At 37.5% G+C, this 22,770-nt stretch overlaps 1 protein-coding gene across 2 annotated transcripts in view; it reads left to right on the top strand.

Annotated features, from left to right (window-relative positions):
* The first annotated feature begins 6,601 nt into the window (after positions 1–6,601).
* Positions 6,602–22,770, top strand: part of nfat5b (nuclear factor of activated T cells 5b) — a 51,556-nt gene continuing 35,387 nt past the window's right edge. The window contains exons 1-2 of one of the 2 annotated variants that reach the window (XM_053512881.1): positions 6,602–6,848; positions 8,678–8,776. In XM_053512881.1, the coding sequence (XP_053368856.1) occupies positions 6,776–6,848; positions 8,678–8,776 (172 nt within the window). In that variant the 5' untranslated portion in view covers positions 6,602–6,775. The remainder of the gene's footprint in view (positions 6,849–8,677; positions 8,777–22,770) is intronic. The other variant, XM_053512882.1, reaches the window with a different exon arrangement.

Consider the following 22,770-nt stretch of genomic DNA (forward strand, 5'->3'; position numbering starts at 1 on the left):
ACTTCCGCTTCCGTTTTCTTTTTTTTCTTCTTTTGTTAACATTGGCACAGTGAACTGCGCCGTCTAGCGTTTTGGAGTGTAGACAGTTTATTAGTTGCATTGATCCAATTTAGCCACCAGAGGGCAGATATATTACAAATTGCGTTCTGCAGAGTAGCATGTTTATTAGTTGTAATGATAGAACTCAGCCACTAGATGGCAGATATATTTCAAATTGCGTTCTGGCTCTTAGACAGTTATTGGTTGTAATGATCCAGTTTAGCCACCAGAGGGCATTTCAAGTTACACAACAAGTACAATGAATCTACGTACACTGCATGGAAGTGAATATAAAAAGAAGAAAGAAAAGTAAATAGATAGAAATATCTATTAAATACCTCAATTATTTTGTAAAAACGCAGGACACTAAAGAGACTTGTCTACCGACTGTGAAAAACACCCAAAAAAAGATGCCCAGGGTCCCTGCTCATCTGCATGAACGTGCATTAGGCATGCTGCAGGGAGGCATGAGGACTGCTGATGTGGCAAGGGCGATAAATTGCCATGTCCGCACTGTGAGACGCCTAAGACAGCACTACAGGGAGACAGGAAGGACAGCTGATCATCCTGATTATCCTAATCATTCACTGAGCTACCCCTGGCTCAGTAGTTAAGGCATTGGACTACGGTTCGGAAGATCCCAAGTTCAAGCCCCACAACCACCAAGTTGCCACTGTTGGGCCCTTGAGCAAGGCCCTTAACCTTCAACTGCTCAGATGTGTAATAAGATTTAAAAATAAATAAATAAATAAAATGTAAGTCGCTCTGGATAAGAGCATCTGCCAAATGCCTAAATGTAAATGTAAATGTAAATCCTCGCAGTGGAAGACCACGTGTAACAACACCTGCACAGGATCGGTGCATCCGAATATCACACCTGCGTGACAGGTACAGGATGGCCACAACAACTGCCCGAGTCACACCAGGAACACACAATCCCTCCATCAGTGCTCAGACTGTCCGCAATAGGCAGTCCATGAGGAGGAGATGCACTGCAGTACTTCAAGCAGCTGGTGGCCACACCAGATACTTACTGGTACTTTTGATTTTGAGCCTCACTTCATTCAGGGGACACATTGTGAAACATTTTTAGTTTATTTCTTATGGTGTTGACTCTTTTAGTGTTCATGCAAATATTTACACATTAAGTTTACTGAAAGTAAAAACAGTTGAAAGTCAGAGGATGTTTCTTTTTTTGCTGAGTATAATTTTTATAAATTTATTACCCTAAAGCATTGTTATCTGTAAAACATGCAAAAATTCTTATTGAACACTAAACCAGAATATGAGAATGCAGGATTTGTGCTTCTCAATAGACAGACACTTTTGCATTTTGCATCAAATTGCATTCTGGAGCTTAGACAGTTATTGGTTGTAATGATCGAGTTTAGCCACCAGAGGGCAGATACATTTCAAGTTACACAACAAGTACATGTGATAATGTCTTGTTTTTACAGAAGAAACAGAGTCAACAAATGTAAGGGAAAAGTGAAACATGGATTGAATGCCATGTGATGATACAGTACCTTGTTTAATATTTCTGATATTTGCTTCATATTTTAAAATCAAGGATAACACTGAATAAGGTTATATTTAAAGGGTTTGTAGTGACTAAAGATTTACCGTGGGTTTTAATGGGCGACGGCACAGAATCTTGATAATTAAGATTGGGAAAGACTAAGTGATTAAGTATTTTTTTTATTCCTAATCTTTTGAGCTCCAGTTTGAGTCTGTACCCAGGATAGCCTCAGAATCCTGTTCTTGGTTGACAGGAGTAGAACCCAGTGTGGTGTTCTGCTGTTTACTGTAGCTGATTCCACCTCAATCTTTGATGCTTTGTGTATGGTGAGATGTTTTTCCTGCTCAGAATATTTGTAAAATATCACTATATGAGTTACTATACTATTTCTGGCAGCTCAGACCAATCAATCCGTTCGTCTCTGACCACCCTTAGCTATCAGATATTTCCACAGAGAACTGCCATTCTTCACACCATTCTGTGTAAACTCTAAAGACTGTTGTGTGTAAAAGTCTCAGGAGGTCTGCTGGTACCAACAACTACTGTACAGTTAATGCCACAGAGAACACATTTTTCCCTATTCCCCTTATGTTTGATGTGAACATAATATATATGTTAACTTGTTTCTGCATGATTGCATGTGTTCTACTGCTGCTACATGTTTGAAAGTTTGAATAGCTGCATAAAGGAGAAGGTCTATAGGTGTTCCTATTATGATGGATGATAAAGAACTATAACGAACTAGCCATTAAGACTTCATAAAGCTGCTTATCAGCTGATCAGCAAGTTTTTATTTGTTTAGTTGGACGGTTTTTTTTTGTAGTATGGGGGATGGAAATCTGTGCAAGCTTTCTATACCCTTGTTGTTTAGCAAATCGAACCTAATTGTAAAAATGTCATACAGGCAACATTTGTAATTCTACTTTAAAGGTTCCATGACTCATGTTATCATGTCAAATCAAACAACTTTAATTATTGCCAAGTAGACATAATGCTAATTAATGGTTGCAAGAGGCTTGGAGTCTGTCACACAGGTCCTATGGAAGAAGACATGAGACACCCTGGATAAGTCCCACAGGGGCATACAAGCACACACCCACTCATACACTTGGGCAATTTGGAAACAACAATCAGCCTGCAATCCAGGTCTTTGGACAATCACAGGAAGGAGATTACCTGGAGGAAACACACAAGTACTGTGGGAAAAAATAAACACACAGACCAGAGGTGAGATGTGAACCTCCAAGCTTGCAGGTACAAAGCAACTGCTTTATTTCCATAAGATGTCATTAGAAAAATGTATAAGGGTAAGACAAAAATCACTCACACTTTATTTTTATTAATTTTTTTACTTTTAGAAAAGACAAATATATTATTGAGGACATAATCTCCTTACTTTTAAATACACTTGTCCATCTAACAAGCTTTCGTATTCCCTCACTAAAAAGGTTTTAGGCTGAGCTGAGCCATGAATGCACCGGTGTCTTAATTTCTTCATTAGAAGGGACTTTTCATCCTCATAAGCCTGATTTCATATTTCAATAATGACTGTTTTGCAAATGATTTGCCACAGAATTCACCGTCACTTGTCTACTCAAACGAATCATTTCACATATACAATCTATTTGTTACATGTAATTTCTGTAACTGCTTTTGTTACATGTAATTTCTATTTTATGAATTCTATTCATATCCATTTCTCCATGACAAAAAACTTTCTCCATTCTGTGCACAAAGTTTTTGATAAATAACACACAAGATAAACCCTCAGACCACAAAAAATTTCAAGTCACTGCACGCTGCTCTTCTTTCGTGCAAGTCACAAGTAGGGCATCAATTTTTGCTCGCACTGCAGTTAAAAATGAACTGATGTAACACGTTCACACCTGCACAGCAGTGACTGGGGACACAGGAGCCTTGAACATATAGCACTGATAAGACGCTTTAATATAACCGGAAGGTGGATCATGTTTTTGATTCACCCTCGCATTATAATAATAGACAGATTTTTTCACAAACCTTTGATGGAATGTTTTGCCTATTTCACTTGAAAAAAACGGTGTACCTCAGCCAGGTTTAAAGGGCTATCTAAGGTTCTATGGTGTTATGATCACAGCTTTGTGATTGTTACCCCAAGACTTTTACTTTGTTGTCTTTGTGCACCATGTGTTATTTTGGAGGAATGCTTGTGATCATTGTCCAGCTAGAATACCTAGTGTTGGTTGGTGTCTTTTGCTGTTACCATCTTTTATCCTTTAAATATTATGAATCTTATAATTTAAATTCATATACATTTTTCACATTTCATATACATTCCAATAATTTTCTTATAAAGCTGCTTTTTGACAATGATAATTGTTAAAAGCAGCTATACAAATAAAATGTAATTGGACTAAATCTATTATCTTTTTTAAAAATCCTCTTTTTCATAGTGCTGATCATTATGACACAGCAGATTTTTCTTGCTCTGCTTTATTTGCCCAGAAAGCACCTAAGCACCTAAGTTTCTTCCTTATACCGTGTATTCCTGTTTTTTAATTAAACATATATATAGTATATAGTGACATATCCTTTTTTCAGCACAAAAATAGGCAATATGATAAACTGAATTTTATTTCATTTTAACCAACTATACAGACACAACTGAGTAAAAAAATATTTAATGGTTCACAAAGGCAAAGAAATAGCACAGATACACCTGTTTTTAACAAAGTTCACATGTTTTTATGGTTGCATTCGGGTGTTTACATGACCAAAACCTCTTTTTTAGAGTACTACATTTCTGCATAATCTCTTTCATATTCTGTTGGTGGTAAAATCTACATGTTGTAAAAAGTAATGATAAGTTTCATTTTACTTGACCTACCCAACCCACAAAACCCCACAAAAACACAATTTTATGTCTGAAGCCTCCCTGTTAACACACACCAGCAGGGCTTCCATATAAGCCAAAAATTTTTAATTTGGTATTTAACGGTCTTAAAATAGGGGTTTCTTCCATGTGTAAAGATTTATAAATGTTGATCTCTCTTAATACAGGGTGCAAAAAACTCCTTTACCATATCCTTTTTTGTCTTGGGGTTCAGTTGTAAAAAAAATTCTGCCACTGGGAGTAAAATTTGTGCAATTTTATATGCAGTCGCAATATTTCAACATTTACAAATAGCAATGGATCATGTCGATAATTTTTCTGTTTAGTTCATTCATTTATCACACTAATAAAGGTTTGCTTCTTACCTAAAAGATAGGTCATATGAGGTAACATGGAGGGGATCTACATCTGCCCCATGTAGACTCTCTACTGGTGTCCCGCAGGGCTCAGTACTTGGTCCTCTTCTGTTCTCCCTCTATACCCGGTCTCTTGGTAAGGTCATATCATCGCATGGATTCTCATACCACTGTTATGCAGACGACACCCAACTTGTTCTCTCCTTTCCTCCCTCTGACACTCAGGTTTCCACCCGGATCTCAGCATGTCTGGCAGACATCTCATTTTGGATGGCTGCTCATCAGCTAAAGCTCAATCTCAGTAAAACCGAACTGTTGTTTATCCCTTGTGACTCATCTCCAGGTCAAGACCTTGTGATATCCATGGACAACAACCAAATCACTCCCTCAACCACTGCCCGCAATCTTGGGGTAACCGTGGACAATCATTTGTCATTTTCCCCCACACATCGCTAACCTTACTCGCTCTTGTCGATTTCTTCTTTACAATATCAGAAGAATTCGCCCATTTCTTTCTTCACAGGCTACTCAGGTGCTTGTTCAGTCCCTTGTTATTTCAAGACTGGACTACTGCAACTCACTCCTGGCAGGCCTGCCTTTGTCCACGATTCGTCCTCTGCAACTGATCCAGAATGCAGCAGCACGACTCGTTTTTAACCTTCCCAAGTTCTCCCACACCACCCCATTCCTCCGCTCCCTGCACTGGCTTCCTGTAGCTGCCCGCATCAAATTCAAAACACTGATGCTTGCCTACAAAGCTAAAAATGGCCCAGCACCCACTTACCTCTCTGCGCTAATTACACCACGCACTGCACCACGTTCCCTCCGATCCTCCAGCACTGCTCGCCTCATCCCACCATCTCTCAGGGATCGAGGGCGGCATTCATCCAGGCTCTTTTCTGTTCTGGCACCTAGGTGGTGGAATGAACTTCCTCTAGATGTCCGTACATCAGAGACTTTGACTATCTTTAAACGACGACTCAAGACTCATCTGTTTCTCCAGTACTTGGACTAAGCCCCCCGGGGAAAAAAAAAAAACTCTTCAGATGTGTTGGACTAATGGTACTTAGTTATAAACCAAGTTAACCCAGTGTAAGTATGTATCCAATGTTGTAAACATTAAAGCACTTTTTGTAAGTCGCTCTGGATAAGAGCGTCTGCCAAATGCCTAAATGTAAATGTAAATGTAATAAATACTAAATGGACGGCACTGAGGCATAGTGGTTATAGCACTGTTGCGTCACACGTTCAGGGTCGAGGGTTTGATTCTCGACTCAGGTCTCCTCCAGGTCGGTTTCCTCCAGGTACACTGGTTTCCTCCCAAAGTCCAAATACAAGCAGTTTAGGATAACTAGCAGACCCAAACTGCCTGTAGTGTGTGTGTGTGTGCGCGCGCACCCTGGGAGGTATTCAATTCAATTCAATTTTATTTGTATAGCGCTTTTAACAAGTGTCATTGTCGCAAAGCAGCATAATCATAGTGAAACCAAGTGTCCTGGATAAGCACTAAACCAGAATTAATAAACAGAGAATAATAAATAAAATTAAGTAATATGGTAAATAAAATGAGAACTGTTAGCGAGATACAAAAACATTATATATAAAAAAAAAAAAAATATATATATATATATATATATATATATATATATATATATATATAAACAGGAATTGCTAGCGTTAAAAGATTGTTTCGACCACGTGACTGCTGCGTGAGGCAAGTATGTCTTCCACCTGACACAGGCGCGTCGCCGAGGAGTAGAGCGCGCGCCCATGCGCGCTTCTGCTCGGCGACGCGCTTGTGTCAGGTGGGAGGGGCTGCACGAAACAAACTCGCCACATACACTTTTCAGTCGGCTAAACTCGGAGAGCTGACGACAAGCTGCTTTTATGAATGAGGGAAAAATATTAAAGTTCTGCTACTCGTAACTTTTTTCTTCTCACTGGAACCCACCTCGACTTCTCTTCTCCGGCACAGAGAGGGGCACTGAGATGCCCTCTGACTTCATTTCACTGTTCGTCACGGATATCGACCTCACTTCCCCCAAGTCTCTTTACTCCAAAGGTAACGTTTTTTTTAATGTTTTTACAACCGCCCTCTTTCCTGTCACTTTTTCCTGCGCTTTTGTAAGCTTGTTGGCGTCTTTATCTTCTTTATAGTTCCTTCGTGACATTAGGTATGAATTAAGACAGTATTTGGATGTTTTTATGCCATAAAAGCGCAGTTAAATTTTGTGAAGCGTTTATTGTGATTTTTTTTTCAATGACAGTTTTTACAGTTTGTTTTTAACGGCTGTTATCCCCCCCCCCCTTTCGCGCACAGCGTCGCGTGGCTCGATTTGTTTGCGCACGAGGGGCGGGCCGTAGTTGGGAGAGGGTGGGGCCTGGGCGGAGCGGCTTGTTGCCAAGCAACAAAGCCAGTCGTGTTTCTCTTTCTTGGTTAAAATGAAAATAATTTAACGGACCCTATAAATATGTATATTTGTTAATATGCTGTTTAAACATCTTAACTGACGTCACATGGCTGTTTGTTTTCTCAGTGCAAAACATACTCTAATGTTTACTCCTACGCATTAGGTCACTGCACTGATGTTTATATGTAAACATTTGACTGCTGGACAGCATCCAAATCAAAGTACAGTGACCCTGTTTGTAATTACACAGCATTCAAATAATCTTTCAGTCTGTACTACATCATGGATGTAGTAGTTGTGTGCAGGTAAGAAGAAGAAGCCTGAGGCAGTTGGCCCAGTTAATCCAGATCTAGGTGTTCATTTGGAATAGGTGTATTTACCCTTTTATTTTTTTTCTTTCAACAATACTAGGGCAGGGGTAGCTCACTGGGTGGAGTGCTGATCAGAAGGTCCCAGGTTCAAACCTGCAGCACCACCAAGTTGCCACTGTTGGGCCCTTAAGGTCACTTTTGATAATGGCATCTGCCAAATGCTGTAAATGTACTTCTGACATCGCAAACATCTATAAAACTGTTAAGGATATTCTCTCGACTAATACACAAAACAGAAAATGGGTAAGACTACTAATTCTTCTCAGATTTTAGCAAGATTGTTGTGTTGACGCTTTCACAAAACTAAAACAAACAAAACATTAACTAACCCAGGTCTTCGGATTTAGATCTTTAGTAAAAAAAAAAAAAAAAATGGAAAGGTTTGAAAGTTATGCGGAGAATATACCTGTATCGGTGGTTCAAGTCCCAGCTCCGCTAGGTTGCCCCTGTTGAGCCTTTGACCAAGGCCCTTAACCCTGTCTGCTCCAGGGGGGTTGTAAATATGGATGCGCTCTGACCCCTGCCTACTAACAAAAGCTAGGACATGTGAAGAATAAAGAATTTCACTGTGCAGTGATGTATATGTGACGAATGAGGGCTGGACTTAAACGTAGACATGGTGAGAGAGGAGATTTAAACCTGCTGAATCCAATCACATCGGACCAGAGACTAGCTTCAGAGCTACAGAAGCATTAGCTTAGGAAAAGGATGAGTTTTCACAGGGTTTCATATAGATGCCACATTTATGCACGAAGGTAAAATTATTTAGGATTATTAAACAAAAAAAAAAAAGATCTGTCTTATCGATTCTGAACTAAAAGTGTTATGTGAAGCATCACGAAAGTTCTGAAATACATCATCCTAAATTGTCTTATTCATATCTATAAACTGATAAGTTCTTTCAGTCACTAGACAATTTTTTCAGACAATTATTATTATTATTGTTATGATCTTGTTTTGTTTTTTTTCATTTCATTATATGTTTTTATTTCCTCCACCCATTATTAATCTCCTGTCAGTTTCCACCCACCTATCATATGACAGTCATATGACAGGTAAAAAACAGACAGGGTAAAGGGTAACATGTGATTCTTTTTTGACACGCAAAGCAACTCAAATGCACACCCGGAGGAAGCTGCTACCTGCCCTCTTTGGCATGCACGCACCCACAGAAGGCCATGACCGGCTAGGGTCGCTTAGATTGACAGGTAAGAGAGTGAATCCCATCCCTCCAACGGCCAAATATCACGCCTTGTGTATTGTCTATTCACTTTTTACCTGGTCTTTTTAGCATTGAGTTATGGCTCAGTGCTGAGATTACATAAAGAATAATCTTGTCAGTAATCCTCAGAGTAATCCTCATGCTATCGCTGGGTATTTTAAGCGTGGCTCGGCCAAAGACTGATATTCTGATACTGTTTATAATGGACGTTATGTTCCGTTTTTAACCTATATATGTTTTAACCAAAGAGGGTATCATGGACTAAGGTGTGGCCAGGCTTCTTCTGGCTCACAGGCTTGTAAGTGTAGTGGTGTGTGTGAATATTTTTTTCTATGCTGACTTTGTCAAGGCCCTACTGAAGTCATGACCAAACAAAAACTAACTTTGTTTTGCCTGCATGCTTTTGCACAAGTTGCAGTGTTTAGGAGTTTGGGTTTGGCTATGAGGGCAAGAATGAAGCTTTATATATGTTTTAAGTGTATATAAAAAGGGAACTCCTGATCAAATAGACACTAGTCTTTTTTATGTGAACATTAGTACCTACAAGCTGACAATATTTTATGAAAAACCCCAACAATGGTAATTTTACCTTTCTGTTCTCTAAACTCTTCATAGCATCTTACATGTGACACCAAATGTAATATATTTATGTACCTGAGCACCTGAGTGATCATGGGTATTCAGTCCTTTAAGGACCAGGCTACTCACTACCCAGTGTACCATTTTGACCAGTTAGTGTAAGACTCAGACTTTGAGCTGATTATATGTAGCTCTCCATTTGATGGCAGTTCTTTTCCAAAATGTTTGGTTCATAAGTTTTAAATGCTGTTGGCTTAAAAAAAAATTAGTTTGAGTTATCTGAATGTGCTGATCATCATACTCCTGGTCTAATTTGCACTTGAGTTACCTGGTTAGTTGCCTGGAAGGGTTCTGAAAGGTCTTGAACCTTGACAGCTGAAGCCCAATATTATATCCAGCACCACTTTGAGAGTGAGCAAATATATATGGACACTTGACCATCATACCCATATGTGGTTCCGCTTTAAAAGTTGTAAGCATACAGTTGTATGAAAAGCCTTCTTAGTAATGCCGCAGCATTACTAAGTAGGGAAGGGAATCACCAGGGATTTAGGATATTATTGCTATACCTAGTTGCTGATTAAATTTGAATTGTGATCCAATCCCGATTTTTTTTTTCTCTTTTTCTTCTTCAGATTTTATTACAATTCTAAACAAATTTAGCAGATACTCGCTCCTACCCCACATGATGCTTTGTGAATGTGTGAATTAGAGGTTACAGTGGAACCTCGGATTACGAGCTTAATTCGTTCCGGAAGTGGGCTCGTATTCCAAAACACTCGTAAACCAAATTTAATTTTCCCATAGGAAATAATGGAAACTTAAATTATTCATTCTACAGCCCAAAAAAATAAATACATAAATATAATTAATACAAAATATAAAGTAAAAATAAAACAAATTAACCTGTACTTTACCTTAAAAAAATGTAAAATTAAACCCCGACAGATAAGGGTTTTCGTTTGTGCATGCAGAGTGTATGTGTGTAAAATGTGCGCGCGCACACACACACACACACACACACACACACATTAACGGATAGACCGTTTTTAAAACCATTTAAAAATTAGCAAGGAACATTCCTAGTCACACTCACGTGAGCGCATAATAACAGGATCACTGCTGTAAGTAAAACAACAACAACAAAAAACAAATTAAACAGCTCCTCACCTTTGAAAACAATCGCGACAGAGAGAAGTTTGTGTGTTTATTTGGCAACCTGAGAGGAAGGGGAATGAAGGGGGGCTCGCACGCGTTTACGGCACCCCTTCTCTCAGGTTGCCAAACAAACACACAAACACTCTGCCTTACACAGACACACACACACGCACACTCAAAAACACTGCAGGCACTAAGACCCAGCAGGGGAGACGATAGGTCTCGGCTTTACAGCTTCCCTTCTCTCAGGTTGCCAAATAAACACACAAACTCTTCTCTGTCGCGACTGTTTTCAAAGGTGAGGAGCTGTTTAATTTTTGTTGTTGTTGTTGTTGTTTTACTTTACAGTAGTAATCCCGTTAGTATGCACTCACGCGAGTGTGACTAGCGATGTTCCTTGCTAATTTTTAAATGGTTTTAAAAACGGTCTCTCCGTAAATGTGTGTGTGTGTGCGCGCGCACACGCACATCTCACACACACACACACACACACAGTATTGTGTATTCACCCAGCAGGAGAGATGATTACCTACAATTCTGCTGCAAGAGAGAGAAAAACCGTTGGCTCACTTGTGATGACGTAACGCTCGTTGTTAAAACAAATAGCGCATGCGTGAAACATGATACTCGGTGCTCGTTAACTAAGACAATGCTCGTTTTTCAAGTAAAAAAATGATTAAAAATTGTTGCTCGTCTTGCAAAACACTCGTAAACCACGTTACTCGTAATCCGAGGTTCCACTGTATATCGTGCTCCATCTGTAGGATTATAGTGGAACTGCAAGATATAGCCACCTTAAATGCAAATATATGAATTCAAAAATATATTTTTTTTAAAAGTGTGTTCACCAGGAACATGGAAGAGGAACTTGGAAGTTTTAGAGTGCAAGGTGATTTTTGCAATCCTTTTCTTCCGAAATCTTAATCTCATCCTCTGACCTACAACCCACAGCTGATAAAGTATAAAGGCATGCATACGGGAGCATTGCTCTTGACATTTTTCTCCTGAAATATCATTTATATTAGACGAAGCGCAGAGATTGACTTCCTCATACTCTTCTTCTCTTTGTGTTTATTGGCGGCTCACAGACCACCTCGATGCATACTGCCACTGCTGTATCGGAGTGTGAAAATACGCAAGTTTAACTGAGTACGGAAAATAATAATAATAATGACTTGAACATTGGACAGCAAGTGATTTTGAGGGAGGAGCAGTCCTTGGCCCAGTACAAATCAATCTTGCCTAGTGTGAAAGTGCACTAAATGTCTGGCATGTTTGCATGCTAGTCCAGTGCTCCTGTACATATAGAAAACAATGTTTGGTCAATTTGTTCAGTCAGCATGTTTTCTTAAGAAAATAGTGTGGGTTAAGCAAAACATGTGCATGATTGATTAACTTGAAACCTTAAAAAATCGTGCAACAAAAGCATGAAAAAATACATTCCTGGGTAATAGTTGTGCTTTTTAGAAAAAGTCATTTCCTGTAAGATTTATGCACAAACAATCTGGTTGTCTAAAAGGCAGTTTGTTTTAATAATTTACATTTTTAAAATCAAGTTGTTTAAAAATGTAGTGGTGTGTCTGTGTGTGCGTGTTCAAAAGTTTGGTTCAAACTTGGTTCACATATTATGTAGAAAGCGACTACCGGAATAAGCATAAAAGTTCTTCGAAGCTAAAGTTGCTCGTACTTAACCTGCCTTACTTTCTCATTAGACATCTATGTGTTATACGTTGTTATTGTAAAAGTGATACAGATTAATTTAGATTAAATTTGAAAGGCTCCTAATAGGTTTCTGGTCAAAAGCTTTTAAATCATTAAGCACATTAAAGATACTTTTGAACGCATCTTTAGACGTCCTTTAGAAGGACCAGGCATCAGCAAGCAGGTGCTGCAACACGATCCAATACACACAAGAAGTCTCGGTTCCTTTAGGGGAAATGACATCAGGCTTCAGAGAAACTCTCAAGCCCTCGTAATGAAGTGAAGAATTATTCAGCTGTGCACTTAGAAGTTATAGCCTATGAAACATGAAGAATGATGAATACACCCAACTCTATTATAGGCCCTGATAATAATAAAAAAAAAATACATACTACTCCCGAAACTTTTTTTTATCATGATGTAACGATCAATATAATCCCCAGCGCTGTTAAATTCTCTTCTGATTGGTTAGAAGGTGATGATTAATTGTCTCTATCACCAGTTCTGAAAGCATAATGCATTTAAACATTAAATTATATAACCTCCAATACTCAAGATCTAATGGACGCTGTCTGATTGTTAATTGAAGAGGCTTTTAGTCAAACTGCTAAGCTTCATATAGATGTCTGAAGTCGTCTCAAATACTTGGGTAATATCTGTTAGTGTTTATAACATTATAATTTTAGCTTGGGTACTAAAGCAATTGTGTTGAAAAAGGGGGGTGAGGAAAGTCTTCCTGACCACTTAGATAACTTAAATCCAACATGCAAAAATAAAATATCAGCTTTCAAAAGAGGAAAACCTGTGAAACCTGCCTTTGAAAGTATCGTGGACTTCTCAACTGGTGTTAAGTTTAAACTATTTTTTTTTCACCTAAATGCAGCTGGTCTCGACTTGGCAAGGTCATCTAAGAACGAAACAGCTAGGAAGGCTTTTCTGTGCTCTACATGACCGTGTGAAAGCAGTTAAACATATGTTTCTGCATTTCCAAAAGGACAGAGAAACACCCTGGAGACGAGCCTCTGGTGATTTATATTTCTAGGCAAAGTTTGTTTGGCAATAAGGGCATTTCTTCGTCACATACAAAAACACACACATATCAAATCTAGAATTTAGTTTATTTACAGAAATCTTTAACACATTGCTCTAAAAATTCAATTATTTGGATTAGACAAATCATTCAGAGACGAAGTTGCTTTTGTGTCTTAGAACTTTCAGCTATTTGAAGTGTCTCTTAAGTACATAATCACATGACAATCTTTATCTGAGAAAAAAATGAAAAGGAAAAAATAGAACAATGTTTTTTTTTTTTTTTACTTAATTAAACAGTTGGTAGGTTGACTTTGTGTGTACGTAATATGGATGAGAATCACCAGGGAACAGCAGATATGATATCATGATAGCCAGGTGCCGATTCGATCGGTTCTATAAGTATCACGATCCTCGAAATTTAATATTATTATGTTTAGAGATTATTTAAATTTGGGAGTAAAGACTATTAAAAATTTTTTTAATTAGGGAATAACAAAAACGTGAATAATTTGCTCATATCACATGGGATGCTGTGTTGTCTGCCGCTGTGTAAATAGTTTAGAGCAGGCATCACTAAATGGCGGACCGTGGTCTGGATCAAGACATTGTTGAGAGGTGAGAGCATGTAACCAGGAACACAGTATGACAGAGTAGCGACAGTCTTTTCACGTTCATTTACAGCCCGGCAGCGTGAAAATGAAGATTGCAAACTGTCTACATGTTTAACGTAGTTATTGAAAATGTACAATAAATATTGTTGAAATGCTATGGAAGTTTTAACTTGCTCGTTTTTATAGTGTTACAATAAATGCATATATAAAGATCTGAATCTGAACACAATCATGAAATTCGTACCTAGGCTCAAACAAAATATGGTTTAGAGCATGCCACCTGTAGGATTATAGTGGAACACCAACATTTTACCACATCAAATGCAAACTCACTCACTCACTCACTCATCGTTTATACCAATTTACTCTGTATACAGTGTTGCAGGGGGCATCGAGCCTGTCCCAGGAGACTTAGGGCACAAGGCAGGATACACCCTGGACAGGGTGCCAATCTATTGCAGGGCACACACTTTCACATTACAGGCAATTTGGGAACACCAGTTAGCCTAATCTGCATGTTTTTGGACTGTGGGAGGAAACAGGAGTACCCAGAGGAAGCCATCAAGCATGGGCAGAACCAGCAATATCCATGCACACAGGTAGGAAGCTGGAAGGGAATCGAACCTGGAACCTGGAGGTGCAAGTGCTAACCACTAAGCCACCATGCTGCCTTCAAATGTAAACATATATAAATAAAAAATTTTGCTTTTCAAAATAATCGATTTTGAACTTGGGGTGACGATAGATGAATTGCAACACAAAAAAAATCACGGTACAGCATTTCATCTATACTCTTATGTGGCATTTGTTATTTAGGCGGAGTACTTTGATCACCACAGCGTTTGCATTAATGCAAAGTTGTCTTGCCTGAAGGATAATAATATTTATAATATAGTATAATATTTATCTTGGCCAAATGAAAATGTTTTTCCTGACTTTTACAAAAAAGCTTTTCCGGGTTCATATCCTCATCCTAATCTGGACTGTCTGCATACATTTGCACTGTTTAACTTAAAATAAGGAAAACTCTGCAAGCTGATGGATTACCAGGGTCTATAGATCGGGTCTTTTATATAATACATCTTCTATGTTTTGTCAAAATACATGACTGGTTCAGTGCAGACAAATTCATTTAGTGCCCACAATGTGATTTGCTTCACCTAAAAGTGGAGACAGTTTATAAAGCGGCGGATCAGATATCAGAGAAAATGTATCAGCTATTGGATCCTGTAGCAAATCACACAGATTCGAATTGAATTTGGAAAGGAAATTTAGTTTTAGGACTGGAAATGGACTGTTTACATATAAAGACTTGATTGTTTTTTCTTTTGTCTTTATATGTTATACATTGTTTGTTATTATACTGTGTTTTTTGTGTGAAAGAGCTTAACTGAAGTCCAGTTAAAAGCAGCATATTGTGTTTGTATCAGTGCCAGGTGATGTTCAAGGTTTTGGTATTGGTTTTGGTAAAGGAAAAAAAAATATGTATTGTGCCATTGTACTGGGTACACATCTGTGGAAGACAAATGTATAGTTCGTCAAGTTTTAATAACCAGGTTAGGATTATCCTTTAGTAGCTCATGTCAGATGATTAGAAAGGTCTTAATGCTGACAATATAACCACAGTGTGTGTGTATGTATATATATATATATATATATATGTACACACATGATCAAAAATGATGATCCTGACAGCGTTTCAATAAAAACTAATTCATTTAGACACCATGATCAGAACATGAATGTACAGTATATTTGTGTTTGCACATGTTTAACAGCATTTAAAGATGCCCTTGATAAGCTGTGTGAGAAAAAAAATAGGACTTGCCAGGGTAAGTGTTTGATGTTGAATACAATTACTGACATAAAGGCCAATCCAAAGACAAACTAAGATGTTTTCACTTTTTTCGTCCCCATACATACATAATACACAGTGGCTTCAACTATTGTTCAAAAATCTTAATAATTTTCCCTGTTATTTGTAATAGTAAAAAATAAAAACATAACCATTCATCCATCCTTTATTCTATCCACACAATACTATATAAAAAAATACTATTGCACCCGTTATCAACGCTATAGTGGATGTGTGAATAAATGGACATGTTTCCGTTTCAGCACACAGAAAGTCTCTTTATGTACAGTCTATTTTCATAAAATGTATTTAATGCAACTTTCCTTTGTAAGTCATGCACCATTTTTGCACTGACGGTTCATTATGGAAGCAAAATAGTCTCATTAATAATTCACACAAAAGACACGATGCACACATGCGTATCCCAATTCACAAGTGTGAAACCCAATTCACGTGCACGAAAAAATATATATTCACAAAAAAACAACTCGCATGCACAAAATAAATATATATATATATATTAATAAAATACGTTTTACAAATGAAAAACACAATTCACAGATGTACAACTATGTTTGGTAAATAAAGTAATAAATTACACATGGTTTCTTGGTTTGAGTGGGTAAAACTTCATTTCCGTTGTAATTAACTCAGATTGAGCAAAAAGTGTGCAAAGCTGAGCTACTTGAGTGTTACGCTCCTGGAGGGCTGTGATTGGTTAAATGTTGAGGTCGCATCTGATTGGCTAAAGAGTACGAGTGACCCATGTTGCTGCCAGCAAAGTCTCAAAAATACACACACAAATTCAGGACGATTCACGCAGGAAAGATGATTTTGACATTTCCCGTCCATGATACACTCGTAAATTTTAAACATTCCAAAATTTTGTACATAGTTGTACATTTGTGAATTGTGTTTTGCATTTGTGAAATGTATATTATGAATATATATATTTATTTTGTGCGTGTGACTTTGTGTGTGTGATTATTTTTTTGTGCATGGTAATTGGGTTTCACACATGTGAATTGGGATACGCATGTGTGCATCATGGCTTTTGTGTGAATTATTAATGAAACGGATTTGCTCCATAGTTAATCAGCACACACTAGTTCACTTCCTAGTAAATCAATAATGAAGTTTTTTTTTGTTTTTAAGGAACCCTTTTACAAAAATTTTTTCACCAGCTCTTTTTTGCAATGTAATTTGTGGCATGCCAGTTATTTATTTGTTAGTTAGTTAGTTAGTTAGTTTTAAATTTTACAACATCAGTATATAGGATGTCATAACACTAAGGACTATATTCAATTTATTTTTTACTGCAAAACAGACCAAATCAAACTAAACTTTACATTCCCATTGAAGTATAAGATGAAGGATGAGATGAAATTTAAAGCATGTCAATGCTGAGTTTACATAATTTTTTTATTTAATGCATACTGTACATATTACAGATGGCTGATTTTTGTCATCGTAAATATTGAAATAGTTTCTTGGTATTAAATCAAATCATTAAATTAGCTATGTTTAACTGTATCCTGGTTAACAGTGTGTTCTGCATTGCCGGATACATTTCCCCCTCTGAAGGCTAGCTTTATACCCATCTGGGTTAAGAAACATGATCATCACGCGCTGCTAGGTTGATTGACCAGGTCTGAGTGTTGTATTGCGGAGCCCAAACAAATGTCCACTCTGACGCGTTTCATGGTTACGTCTAAAAAAGCAGAATAACGATTCCTGTTCAGAATATTTGTTCTCACTAGAAAAAGTACTGCAGAAGTGGTTAAAGCAACAGCTCCTGGCAACTCTTAGGCTGAACCAACAACGCTTTGCACTTCGTCTAGTAGGGAGGCTAAGTAACAGACGATTGGGTTTCATACGAATTAAAATGGAATTAAAATTGCAAACCAGACAGCAGCATTAGCAGCCTATGCATTATGGCTATTGCTGTACGTATAGGGAATCATATAGGTGTAAAGAGAGTCAATTACAGTGATTAAGTCATAGAAAAAGCAGGCTGCTGAGGAGACAGGGTGCAGGAGCTGAAGATTTATGAGCTGAAGATATGGAAGGTGAACAAATCAGATATCAAATAACTATACGTTAAAGAGACCCGTATAGCTCTGCTTACAAAGTGCCAGAAAAAAGTGTCTCAGATAAAGACAAAGATGGCACGATAACAGGTTTTCTTTTCCAATACCAAAACTGGACAGTAACAAACTAAATTAGTAAACGGTAAATTTATCAGTAAATGATAAGACTTCATTTACAAAATGAATTTCTAATTATTTCCAATTATTTCCAGTATAATCCTGTATTTTGTTACAGGATTCAATGTCCAATATATTTTTTTCATGATGGAAATTACATTCCACCGTTTTCTCTCTGTATCAACCTGATAATGATACTGAGCATTTTCTCATCAGCATTAAAGCTGCTATATTACCCATTTCAGAAATAATGCACAAGTGAAAGAAATAAAATCTGGTTGTATGGTGGTATGGAAAAGGTTTTTTTTTTTTTTTAATAGGTGGCTTAGAATTGCCATCATTATACCTCCCCATGGTCACAATTTTGTAAAGAATATTTAGTTAAATTTGTAGATCACTCTAGCAGAGTGCTGTGGCTGAGCTCTTTGTGATTAAAAGCATATTTGGACTGCAATCGCTGACCAAAAATATATAAGTATATATTAAATATAATAAGTCAGTATATGACTTTAATCATATTAGTGTGTCCTTCAAAAGTTAAAACGCATGCTAGGATATTAATGATTAATTAAATAATTTATTGTCATATCTGGTCCTGTGCTGTGACACAACTGAGTAAAACATTTATGTTGTTAAGCTTGCTCTATGGATAAAATGTTACCGGTCGGTTTTGAGGAAGACCCTACTTGCACCCATGACTCATTTGCAGTATTCATTCATTTCTTTCTTTTTGTCTTTTTGTGTTTAATAATACTAAACTTTAAATATACTACATAACATTTAATATTTGGCTAGGACAAATTTGCGCCCTCTCAATACAGTTGTGTTTGAGTGATTTAAAAAATTCACGCAGCTTTTCCTTGTAGATGTTTTTGCCAATTTTTGTCTGTAAACTCACCACACTTGAAGTGGATGTGTGTAAGTTCAGATGGTGTGTATGCTTAGTTTTTAAACCTGCTATTCCCTAAAGGTGAAAAGCCAGAAGCCATTTTCAGAGTGAGGAATGAAAAATTTGAACAAGCTCTGATCTCTGTCTGGTCTTCTGCCCCAGAGGCAGTTGTGTGCACCGAGCCCTAAATGTTAAATATTTATGGAGTTAATCAAAGCCTCCAAGAGCGTGTTTTCCTTTCACTGATGAAGAGCGCTCAGGTTACTGGCATCAGATTTCTGCTTAAACCAAAATCGCACCAGAAAGCAGACCTCCACATGTTGCCCATACTCATGTGCTGGGGCTGAGCACTTGCTTTCATCTCCGGTTTTCCTTCTCTAAATCACCGAACTCTTTTCCGTATTGGTTGGCAATCCTACGGTTGGTATTAGGTATCATTTAAGTGATATAAATTTTTCCGACTGATTCGGAATGTAGGGTGCATCCTTTATAGATGCCATATATGAAAATTACTATCTCAACAAAGCATCTTCAAAAAGAACTAAGCAATTCTGTTGGGATAACTAAAATAATTGAACAATTGTAAGGACCTGTTTTTACAAGAAATGAAAGACTTAATCATTATATTAAAGTACATATTATTACAGTGGAACCTCAGATTGCGAGTGACCTGGTTTGCAAGTGTTCTGCAAGACAGACAAAAAAATTATAATTTTTGACTTGATAAACGAGTGAGTCTTCATATACGAGTACCAAGTATCATCGAGTGTCATGTAGCACGCTTAAGCTTCTTGTTTTGATGCTGAGAGTAACATGATCACAATTGAGCCAATGTTTTTTCTGCATCTTTTATTCTGTGTTTGTATGTGTGCGTGCTCACGCGGGGGTGAGTTCAATTTAATTCAATAAAGTTTTATTTGTATAGCGCTTTTAACAATTGTCATTGTCGCAAAGCAGCTTTACACAATTAAAAAAAATTTTTAAGTTTGTATGAAATGTGAATGAATCAGAATGATCAGATCGTCCCTGGTAAGCAAGCCGAGTGTGTGTGTGTGTGTGCGTGTGTGTGCTCGCGTGGTAGGTGAGTGTGTGTGCTCGCGTGGTAGGTGAGTGTGTGTGCTCGCGTGGTAGGTGAGTGTGTGTGCTCGCGTGGTAGGTGAGTGTGCGTGTGTGTGCTCGCGCGGAGGTGCTCTCGCGTGTGTGTGCTCACACGGAGGTGCGCGTGTGCTAGCGCAGATGTCTGTCTGTGTGCTCGCGGCGATGTATGTGTGTGTGTGTGTGTGCTCGCATGATTTAATCCAGGGTTCAAAGGTGCAATATTTTTTTTTTACTTACCAGCACAAATAACCTGAAAGATATGTAAAACTAGTTAAAAACGACGCATTAACCTATTGGTTGAGAAAAAGTATATGTGGTGACTGTGAAAACCTGTTTGGAAAACAGGTTTCTGGTCAGAAGTGCCTGTTTATGTCTAGATGTGCCTCCTGTTATCCTGTAAACATGGGCAGAAATGACTCAAAATGTCTAATCATACGTAATGCGCCTTTAAATTATTGGACGTCTTTACAGCCAATACAAGTGATAACCTTACCTAAATCAACAATCCAATGTTTAAATGTCTAAGTTTTAAATGAAAGATTTCGCTTGTCATGCATCCATCCATCCATCCATCGCCATCCATCCAAACAAACAAAATTACTATATGACTAAAATTAGCTTGTTCTGAACAATGTGTTCAGGCAGACAAACCCTTGTGTTATAAACATCAGTTTTGTGATAAATTATTCTTTAAAAATTAAGGTGGCGGAAGGAAATGTGGAGTTCATGAAAGGAATCGCCAAGACCTGACACTTCAAAAAAATATCACGCATATAAGCCTGGCTAGTCAGCAGAGCTAAGCTAACGTTTGATTACAGCTGGGTTGTCAAGGTTACCATTATATGTAAAAATAAAGAATAAAAATAAAACCTTATCAATTAATATTTTATTTTATTAACAGAAATTATATGAGTAACAATTACTTATTAACATCTTTAATAGACACGTTAGATTTTAGAACTCTTTACCCTTAGCACAATTCAAGCACTCCAGTCCTGAGGGTGTGGCTCTGGGCCGGAAAACCCTCACCAAGCTTGTTTGTGTTGGTTTATTTCGCAAACATTTTTTAAATATCTGAAGTGGAACAAAAAGTACAGTACACAGGATTCTTTACAGTGAAAGCAGTACTGTTCATTTCAAGTAAACATCAAGGAACTCTCCTCTGAGCACCTTATTAATTACACTCACTCACTTATCTTCTATACTGCTTTATTCTGTATTTAGGACCACAGGGACCTGGAGCATATCCTAGGAGGCTTAGGACACGAGATACGGTACACTCTGGACAGGGTGCCAATCCATCTCAGGCACACACACACACACACTTACTCACATATTCATACACACACTACGGACAATTTGGGAACGGCAGTTAGCCTAACCTGCATATCTTTGGACTGTGGGAGGAAACCGGAACACATGGAGGAAACCCTTATTAATTACAGAGGGTCCATAATATAATCACAGCCGGAGTTCCTTGATCACAAATATATTACAGGTTGAATCCACTGATGTGATTAACGCACTGTTCAGCTCAGATGAGGAGAGACTTAAGGACACTGTCAACGCAGCAGGATTACATTACGTAACTGTTTCCTAATCCTGGGAACCAACAGGTTAATGCGTCATGTTTAGGACAAGGTACTCTTGTCCTAAACATGCTGGTGATTTCCTTTATTCGATACTTACTGCTAATTTGATCTCATCAGCTTATGGCCTATTTCCTGTTTTAAAAAGTCCACCTGTCACATATTTGGCAGCATCCTTATTGATCAGTACAGTAACACAGCACCTTGTCCTTCTGTTTATATATATATAGATATAAATATATATATATATAATAGAACAAATAATTGGGTATTTTCTTAATTGTTTTTGTTTTATTTAAAAAAAACATAACAATTGTATATTTGTTAATAGTTTTATTGTTGTCCCATGTCACCATCCTTAGCTCCTCTTAACATATGCTAGAAACTGCTGTCCTCTTACTTTTTATTATTAGGTAGGAAGTTAATAAGACAGGCTAATGCAACTTTTTAATGACAAAGCCATCTGCCCATTTTGACTTTCCTGTTTTTAATCTAGTTTTCATCTGCTTTTGCTTATGTAACACTTCTACTATACCACTTCTTTTTACAAGTTTCTGTAAATCTGCTGTTACTATAGAAATGGTCACATATAAGAAAAACTTTTTTTTACCTATAATTTAAGGCTGCACAGCTGGTGTTACTGGAAATTATTTAACACCTTTTGATCAGATTTGAGAATTGAATAGCTGTGTAATTAGTTTTACATACAGACAGGTACATAAGTATTTGACATGGTACAATTTTCAATTAAGTTAATCTTTTAACAATGGTCACTGTCGAAAAGAAGCTTTACAGAATCAAAAAATTATGGAAATAAGTTTAAAAAGTGTGCGGAAATATGTACAAATTATAATTATCAGATTGTCCCTGATGAGCAAGCCGAGGGCGACGGTGGCAAGGAAAAACTCCCTGAGATGTTAATAATAAGAAACTTTGAGAGGACCGAGACTCAACAGGGAACCCATCCTCATTTGGGTGATATTGGATAGCAGGGATTGATATGCATTATTTCTGTGTTCAAATTTTGCTTTTATCCGCCACCACAAAGGATTTGAAATTAAGCAGTATAGCTGTGATTGAAGTGTATACTTTGATTCAAGCTTTAATTTAAGGGGTTTAACACAAATGTTTAGGAATTGCAGCCTTTTTTATTGAAGTCCCTGAAAGTAGTTGAAAAAAAGACTCTTAAACAGTTTGAAGGACATTGTGGCCTGTTTCCTTGTTCTGACAAAAAAATAAATAAATCAAAGGTCTAGCTGTC

This window comes from Clarias gariepinus, chromosome 15 (assembly GCF_024256425.1).
Source record: "Clarias gariepinus isolate MV-2021 ecotype Netherlands chromosome 15, CGAR_prim_01v2, whole genome shotgun sequence".
Taxonomy (NCBI): Eukaryota; Metazoa; Chordata; class Actinopteri; order Siluriformes; family Clariidae; genus Clarias; species Clarias gariepinus.